Raw genomic sequence first — 9,649 nt, 5'->3', positions numbered from 1 at the left:
CCTTTCAGTTTTAAAACACAGACTATGCTTACAAACCCATCAATTATAATGATGGCAGAAAATCCCTGTCCTTGGTAAGTCACTTTTATGTTGTAATCACAGGGCACACGAATGAAAGCAGTGCTTTTACTAGCATAAAAGCACTAAATCTAGAGGTTATCTTAAGTCAAAGGGATTATTCAATGCTTCATTCCTGGCTTCTCTTAGGTTACATTTGAGATGAAAGACTCAAGTAAGCCCTTTAAGATTTAGGACTGTAAATGGAGGAGAAATCTAATGGTTTAATAAAATGCACAATAGACAAGGAGAAGAGAGAAAGCCATTTTATTGGTTCAATTAAACCGGAGAGAGGAGAAAGGGAAATCCCTTAATTGTGATTTTCTTATGAAACATTAAACAGAGAGACATTAGTCACAGTGCTTGTTTAGAGATTACAATCGGCAAGCTTATGGATTATCTGCATTAACACCAGGAATTAAAATGAATGGCTTTTAGCTTTATGGATTAAATTTGAAGGTATGCTGTCTTGCTAGCACAGGAATAACTTTGTTTCTTAACATTGATTACTGTACTGGATGATGTCTGCAGAGGGACGGGTTCCTGATGGAGGATTCCTCCCTGCCGGGTCTCAAAATGAGGCTGTCACTGTTCTGCCCTTCAGGGGCTGGGTTGGACGGTGGTTGCTCAGAATAGGAACTTCTGCCTCTCCCTCTGCATTTGACAGAACACTGCGGAGCTGTGCCAGCTGTGGGGTGAGACATTTAAAGGATGAAAAGCTGTTAAAGTCCAAGAAAGCACTTTGTTTCCAGAGAAGTTAATGCATTGTTGCTTAGAAAGCAGTTAAAGACAGTGGTGGTTCTTTTGGTGGGCAGGAAGGAGGCTGCAGTAATGTACCCGCCTCTGCACCAGGTATTAACTGAGGCACAGTTGGCTCTGTCAGAACATCAGATTGCACTTGGGAGCTCGTGCAATTGATTTGTCAGTTCAGCACCCCTTAATTTCTCACAGCATTTCCTTTTGGGAGTTGTTCAGATTAACTGGGTTTATTCATGCCAAGGGTCTATAGGAGTGCTTGGTGTACAATGCCTCTGCTCCACAAGCATCAGTAAAGGGCAGGGCACAAGGCTGTGAGAAACACAAAACAGTTCGGGAAAGGAGCTCTTCCATCAAACAGCAGCAGCATCTTTAGAGACAATAAGCCAGAAGGTGCTTTAATCGATATTTTAATGTTAACTTTAGCTAGAAAAATTGTTAAGTTGGGCCACCTGAGAGCCATTGTGGAAGTTCCAAGGAGAATTCACTGTCTGTTCCTGACATTCGGAGAAGCCACCTAACAGGTTTTGACTTTTCTTTATGAAGAACAGCAGGAACTTGGAACCTCATAAGTCTATTCTCTACATAGAGTAAAAACAGTTATTGGAAGGACTTTATCTATTTAATTGTTTGTTTGTTTAGAAAACTCAGGGATCCTTCACTAGAAATAAATTCATTTTAATTGATACCTGCTCAGGGCTGGCATTGATGCTCTCCTTGAGGATGAACCAGGTCACACTTTCATGAAGAGGAGGGTGAGTCAGAGAGCCAAAATAAGTCCAGTAATCCCGGGATGAAGGAAGGAGACAGGATGGGTCAAAATTTGTGAATGGGGCTCGTTTTCCCTGGGAACAAAAACAGTATATATTATGCTATAAAATGTATCATAGATTGCCCCTTTATATATTACCTAGAGATTTTAGGTGCATTTAATTTTGACTTTTCTTCTATACTTATTTAATGTCTGATATGTTTGTGAATATGAACAAAACAATACAAATATGAACAATACAAATATGAACAATACAAATATGAACAATACAAATAACATAAAAATACATTAAACCTTCCTCTTCATTGGAAGATGAAAAAATCTAAAAATTTTCTGTAATTTATATTTACCAAAAGATACTTAATATTCATTAGGAAATATCTTAATTTCTTTGGATAAGCCTCTGTCCTGGTCTAGGGGCAAAGACATTCAGGACAAGCCCATCAGTTACATTTTATTCCTATTTATTCCCATAAGTATTCCTGATCTGTTATTATTTGTATAAAGAAAATTAACTGATATTTTAAGGTAATTTTTTTTTTGATTTTTCGAGACAGGGTTTCTCCGTAGCTTTTTGGTTCCTGTCCTGGAACTAGCTCTTGTAGACCAGGCTGGCCTCAAACTCACAGAGATCCGCCTGCCTCTGCCTCCCGAGTGCTGGGATTAAAGGCGTGCGCCACCACCGCCACCAGTTTTACCAGACTGTTTTTTTTAGTCTATCTAATTTTTTATTTGACTCCTTTAAATTTTCCAGGTAGATATATCATTGATACATGATAATTTTGTCTTTGTTTTCCCAATATTTAGCTTTATGTTTTGTTCTTTATTTGTTTAATAGTTAAAATTTTAAATTATGCCAGTTGTGATAGTGGTAGACACTGTACTATTCTTTATCTTGACTGCACTAGAACAACGTCAGCTGGAGAAACTGATGATATGAATTTTCATGTTTAATCTGATAATATCTAATCAAAGATTAGTTTTAACACTATCCACATCTAGAGTGAACTCTACTTGGTCAAAAATATGACTTCATCAATAACGCTATTGCAAATGATCTGCTGTAATTTCAGAGTTATTTCACCATACTACTAGAAAAGGCTGTGCTACCCGCTGAGCCATCTTGCCAGTCCCTCTAGTAACATTTGGTGTTTGTGCCAGCTTTCTTTTACCAAAGCTGCCCAAATGATTCCTTTTTGTTGTTGTTTATTCTATAGAGTAAATTCTTCATTTATTGATAAAAGTGGTTTGTATTCATCTGTAATTTTATTTCTTTTTTACTATTTTCTGCTTTTATCCTCACTATTTCCTTCTATTTTATTTTCATATATTTTTGATATCCTTGAGTAGAATTTAAAGAACATTCCATCTCACTTTATTATATCATTCAAAGTTCTTTTCTGAACTCAGCATAAAACAAACTTACTTTTCATAAAATACAATTGTTCTACTCGCTGTAAAAATAATGATAATTACTTTGACCTTCAAAATAAGGTCAAACAGTGTTAAGACAGTTGTGCTAAGAATGAATATTTCAGAAAATCCATTAAGGGTTTTAAGTTTAGTTCAGAATCATAGTTCTCAAATAGGGCTTTTCAGGCCCATGTTTTCATGTTACTAAAGAATTCAAGATGTTTCTTTTCATGAAACAGAAAGCTCTCACTAGAGTGTGATTGGTTTTTAGCAAATCAAGAAGTGTCTCATCAAAAAGTCACTTTTTTGATTGGTTTTATCAGATCAAAAAGTGTTCTACTAGGAACAAGCACCAGGAAAACAAAACAAAACCAACTCCTACATCAATTTCTCCAGGACAAGAAAGGTTTGTATGGCACCTTGTGTCTGCTTGGCTTCTACACCTGTCTTCCTGTTTCTCATTTCAAACAGGCAACTGGATGATTTATGTACTTCCGTGTGTTCTTGTTTTCAGAATTAAATTAAGTTACTTAGCTTATTTACCTTAGTTTTAACTGAGTTTAGGGCATCGAGTACTTTCTGCAGATTTGGGTTGGTTGGACCAACCTAGAGAATTAAAAGATAAAGAAGGTGTGAGTTGTATACTGATACTTATAAAATATTCTTTAGTCAAAATTTATTTTTCAAGTAACATCAATAACTGGAGAGTGACAATTATGTAACTCCTATGACTCACCTTCACCAAGACACCAAGGATTGCTAGCCCATCCGCCTTTGAGATGGCTTCCGCAGCACTGGAGTACTTGGCTGAATTCCAGTGAACTATGTGAAGCTAGAAGGGGCAACATGTGAATAATTCATTATTAATATTGTTGCAAAGGAAAAGACAGAAGATGAATTACATCTTAATTTGTTATATTTAAGATATTTCATGGTAGTGGTAGACAAACTCCATGTGAACCCTCATCTTGTGGGCAACTAGCTTTAGGATAAAAGGTGAAATAATTTTCTCTTCCATGAGAGAACTTTGTAAGAAGGTCCTCGACTGCTTGGAAGTTTGGGCATATCAGTGCTTTTCCCAGGATCTCCTTAGTCAAATTCTGCAGTCTAAACTCTTGGTGAAATTTTAGGCTCACACATCCACGTGTGCCTGGATGTGTTTCTGATCTTGTCTTTATATCTCCATATGATGTCTAACAGATGTCTGAGAAGTCACATGGCTAAGGAAAAGCTTGAGTCCTCATATTACACCTGTCATTTTCTCCTCTTAGGAAAGGTAATACTATTCTCCTAACCACTCTATCAAAAACTACCACAGTTATAAAAAAAGAATTTCATGTTTTACACATTTATCAGCCTCTGTGCCTAGCAGAGTATACTTCTTCACTTGGTCATAGCTTGGGTTTTTTTTTTCTTGTATTAACTGCTGACTTCCTGGAATTTTCTTTGTCTCTATAGTTAGGACTGAACTCAAATACCACATCTCAATGAGTAGATTACCCAATATAAAGTGGCCACCATAACTCAAATCTATTGTTTTCATGCATTTATCTGATCTCTTCTTTCTCTCTATCCCCTTTCTTTCCTTCTTAACTTACCTCACTTTTTAAAAAAGCTTTTTATTTCCCATACAAAATGTAGATTCTTCTCAGTTACTTTAAAAACAAAAATCTAGTATACCATAACGACTCAATAAATAGTTGATAAATAATAAGAACACTAATGTTGAGAGCAATCACTCCCCAGGCCTAGTTGAAGTGTCATCTCATGATCATTTATACTTCCGACTCACTGACAATTCTCTGTATGCACTCACACTGCCTTTTAGTACTGTTTACTTAATTCCCACCGTTGGCTCATGCGTTATCTCCTCTACAGAACTGCAGGTAATGTTCCTGATCACTTATGATGTGGAAGCTGGCTTGAACATATAAGGAGATTAATGCTATAATACCTAACTGTAGAAGAGAAGAGTCACATAGCCAAGACGGCTCAGCTTTGACTCCATGAAGGTCAAGGGAGGAGCTTGCACATGTCACACATTACCTATATCACCTGGTGTGTCCTCCACACAAGCTTTCGAGATGAATATTAAATAACGTGTTGAACTTTGTGACTAGATGTTTCTCATCATTGGCTTAGATTATTTTTCTCAATTTATTTGAGTAAATATAATCCCTGATTTAGATTCCATGAATGTTTACAAGTAACCTTCCTAAAGCCTAATATTTTAGACTTCTATTCCACTTTAGTCCACCTCCAGTTTTGCAGAAGGGAAACTAGGAATAAGTTTTTATAGCTGTCTGAAACACTGAAAGTTATTATTTAAAAATTATAAAATAAAACAAGCTATAGCTGTATTCAACCCCTAGCACCTAATTCTATCACAATACACTGCATATATTTTAAAACCTCTTCTGTGAGAAATTTTTCTTACATAGTTACTTCAATAGGTACCTCAGATACAGGCATAATTGAAGGATTATCTGACAAAAACAACTACAACAAAACTCAGTGGAATATAATAACAAGCAGATATTGTAATTGTCTATCAAGAAGGCTAGTTAAATAAATTCTGATATTTATACAATGAAATATTGAGCAGTTATTATTCACTTATTTATTTATTTATTATGTATACAATATTCTTTCTGCGTGTATGCCTGAAGGTCAGAAGAGAACACCAGACCTCATTACAGATGGTTGTGAGCCACCATGTGGTTGCTGGAAATTGAACTTAGGACCTTTGGAAGAGCAAGCAATGCTCTTAATAGCTGAGCCATCTCTCCAGCCCCAGTGAGCAGTTATTTTTAAAAGAGATAGAATTAAACCCCTTCTGACTTGTAAAATAATGATAACACATTGGCAAGTAGGGAAAAGCAAGTTTCAAAATCATATGCATTATAGAGTTCATTTTAGTAAATTAAAACTAAAATGGAATCATAATTATGTACACACACCTCTCTCCTTCCCCCTTCCACTCTCCCCCAAGGTGTCAAGATGTTTTTCATGAACTCTTACATATAAGTTTGGGCACTTCTTTAGATAAATATCTAAAATATCTCTTTATTGCAATATATAGTGTGCCAGTGTTTGATTTTAATGGATTTATGCATCTGTCCTACAAAGACCAGCAAGCTCTCCTCTTTGATGTCATTCAGAGATCCTTTGGAGGCATGCTCATGAGCTGTCTCTCATTAATATATCACATTACCTCTCCAGAATATTTGACTCCATCCACGGTATGCTCAGATCCATGGTCGTTGGAGTTGCCCCAGTGAAAATGGAACTGGACAAGCCGATAGGTATCAGAGAGAGGGCCCCCTTTCAGAACTAGAAGGAAAGAAAGGTACTCTCAGCCAGGTAATCTCTAGTTCATATTTAATATAAATCAATGCCACTTTATGTTGTGTGAAACTGTCAACATTTGATTTTCATTGTGTTTCCACTCCACATCCCCGAGGATGACACTCATATACACTGTCTTCCTGATTATGACAGCAACAATATAGCTCATGAAATATTTACAAATTCCAGCAAAGAAACAAGTTTACCTATTTATGTTGCCAAGATAATATATTCCAAAGTGAATAAATTACATGATCACAGAGTTTTCTTTTATCTCCATTAATTTACAAGTTTACTTCTTCATTCAACCTTACTGTGTGGCTAGTAAGTACAATTTCTGTTAACTAAAAATTCACTGACACTTTTTTTTAAAAACAATTATTGAAGATATAACAATGTAGTTTGACTAATTTGTTGAGACCCGATGGCCAGGGATCAAGAGATACTGCTTGTGGGGCAAGATCACTTTTTAGACGTTTTCTCTGAATGACAGTCCAGCCTGGTGAATCTGTCCAATCATATGATTACCTAAGCAAAAGACCCTCTAGACCTAACCTATTATTAATAAGGGGCACACCTCTAAGGTAGCTAACATTTAAAATTAGAATTTGGTGGGAAAGTAGGGCAAGAATGGCATTTCACATTACTAGAACTCTTATCGAACAATTCGTTAAGAGCTTATTCAATAAATACTGTTGAAAAGTTGACCATGTGGCAAGCAACATGCCAGATTCTCAGATATGATGGGAACTCATGCACACCTGACTCCTTATTAAGCTCATCCACTCTCATCCTGTTTAGAATATTTCCTTTATGGCTTCATGTTTATTGTGATTTTTGTACTAGACTCTTTTGGGAAAAAAGGTGTCTCTTACAGAAATAATGATAAAGATCCTGGAATGGCCAGAATAGGAAAGATGGCTCAATAAGAAATAGAAGGATTGCAAGAAGAGCTGGGAGCTCTGCAAGCCATCTTCCAGGAGGCCACAATGCCTCCCAGCCATTGCAATTGTAAGATAAGAAATACATGTACAAAATACACAGGACGCTGTGCTGTTTCTGAAGCTACTCTGACTCTTGCCTGATCTTGAGACTGTTTTTCCTATTGAGTTGCCTTATTCAGCCTCAATATGAGTGCCTTGGCATTTTTTTTTGTATCCTCTTTTGTTTTGTTTACCTGTTGTCTCTTAGACCTGCTCTGTTCTGAAGGGAAGTGGAAAAGTATCTCTGCAGGAGAAGGGAAGAGTGGAGGGAGGCAAAACTGTGGTTGGAATGTATTATATGAGAGAAGAATCTGTTTTCAACAGAAAATACATTTAGTAGACTCTAAGGAAACAAGTATCAAAATTGTCTTTAGGCTCACCAGATTGGTTACCGCTGTCATCAAAAACTACTTGGAAGGAATGTCCCACATTAACAATTTCTTTGGCAGTTGCAGGATTATAGGTGACACTGATAGGTTTCAGAGAGGTGTCATGTTTGACTTCACTGGTTTTGATGTCAACTGGAGACTGGTTGTTTCCATTGGCAATGGGATACAGCTTGCTCCATTGGTCAGGACCTATGGGAACAAACATGTCCACGTAACTACAATTTTACAGAATGCTTCATTCCAAGTATCAGAACTTCAACTCTTTGCTTGTTAGATTATGATTTAGTCAGGTGTCTTAAATGGCATTCAGTATTTGAAAATGTACCTTTCATTACTATACTAATAAAGAGTATATTTGGCAATATCATCAATACAGGCCTAATTATGCTATCTATACAGTTATAGTATAGAAATAGTATGCACATACCAAATATATTTTTGTAGATCTTTATGCCCAAAGGCCAACTACTAAAATTACATACAAGGATACTTTAATTATTGAAAGTGTGTCAAGTCATTAATCTGTGACTACACAGTAAAGTTAAATGATTATTAAATTTAGCAGAAGTGGGAATGAAGTGTTGTTTTGACAAAAGCAAAAGAAGTGCTCTTACCGTTTTTGGCATCATATCCCCAGTCTGCACTTGCCATGATCTCCTGTTTAGTTTTGGTTCCTGAAAAAAGAAATGATATGTAGAATAACCAACTGCTCCTGTGACTGCAGCAGAGATCTTATGTGACACCATGGGTTTTTATAGAAACTTGTCTGCCTATAATAGTCCACTATTTCATAATCTCTGCTTATCAGGAAGTATTATATCAAAATAAATGGTATTGTAAAAATGTCTCTTGGGATTAGGTCAGCTCTAATTGTTTTATTGTAATATAAAAATTAAATATCAAAATCATAGATGTTATTAAACTAGTCTTGTTCTCCTATGCTTGTAGAAGACATGGCTGAATATTGACTGATGTTTATCAAATTTTCTAGAATAAAAAGTACTTTGTGCCCTTAGGATTTCTAGTGATGCCATAACTGGTTAACTAAACAATGTTAGCAACAGTAATTTAATAAGGAAATGAATGTGCATGATTATGAAATGAATGAGCATCATGATGTTAAGTTAGAATCAGGTAGTAAACCCATAGTCAATTATCAGTAACATAACATAATTCACTATGATACATTTTATAGAAACATAAATAAACTTTCTAGATGAATTCCAAAGAACATGTCAATGTGAGACATTCTTCCTACATGAACTTTTAGGACAATAATAACCATTCAGGTTAGAAAAGGTCCTTTGTTCTGGAGACATGTTGAAATTCATAAGTGGGGATGATTTTATTAATATCAAAGCAGAATGTGGTATAATAGCTTTCCACCTAGAATAAAATATGACCTCTTTATAGTTCTCTGCAATTTATTATCTCTTTCATATTGCTTTATTTTATTATAGTACATATAAATTCTATAAAGTAAGAATTAGCATTTTGTAGCTGAGGGATGTTGAAGGAATTCATCACAACTCTCAAGATGTCTGAACCTCAGCCTTTATAGTTCAGTTGCCTTCTTCATTCCACCACTACATGTATTGCCCTGGGTAAAGTGTGGGATAATGATAATTCTGCTTCTGGGTCCACAGTGCTCATAAGATCAGTCTGAGTATACACCAATGTGAGAACTCACCTTGCTCACTCACTCACACTGTTTAGTGAAGAGAAGCAGCAGAAACTTTCCAGAGAGGCACAGAAAGCTGCCTGGGATGTGTCAAAATATGGATAAGCCCTTCTTTCAAAGTCTGCAAATATTGTTGTTTGGAAGTAGAAACAGAACTGTAAACTTCTGACATAATGAGTATCTTTCTTCCCTCTGCTGCAGAACTGTCTGCACTGCCTTGAGCCACGAAGGAAGATGGGCAACAGGCATG

The 9,649-nt window shown here is 36.1% G+C and overlaps 1 protein-coding gene across 1 annotated transcript; it reads right to left on the bottom strand.

The window, feature by feature from the left end:
• Positions 1–307: 307 nt before the first annotated feature.
• Positions 308–8,481, bottom strand: Ca1 (carbonic anhydrase 1). The gene is made up of 7 exons (XM_041630413.1): positions 8,333–8,481; positions 7,710–7,907; positions 6,213–6,331; positions 3,735–3,830; positions 3,542–3,604; positions 1,503–1,658; positions 308–745 (listed from the first exon to the last, which is right to left on the bottom strand). Exons 1-7 carry the CDS (start codon positions 8,367–8,369, stop codon positions 629–631), a joined length of 786 nt encoding a protein of 261 aa, XP_041486347.1. The 5' UTR covers positions 8,370–8,481; the 3' UTR covers positions 308–628.
• Positions 8,482–9,649: the final 1,168 nt, after the last annotated feature.

The sequence above is a fragment of the Microtus oregoni genome, unplaced genomic scaffold, assembly GCF_018167655.1.
Source record: "Microtus oregoni isolate MIOR12 unplaced genomic scaffold, Mior012 000034F_ref0000314, whole genome shotgun sequence".
Taxonomy (NCBI): Eukaryota; Metazoa; Chordata; class Mammalia; order Rodentia; family Cricetidae; genus Microtus; species Microtus oregoni.
The sequence above is the reverse complement of the archived record's forward strand: the minus strand, read 5'-3'. Positions and strand labels throughout refer to the sequence as shown.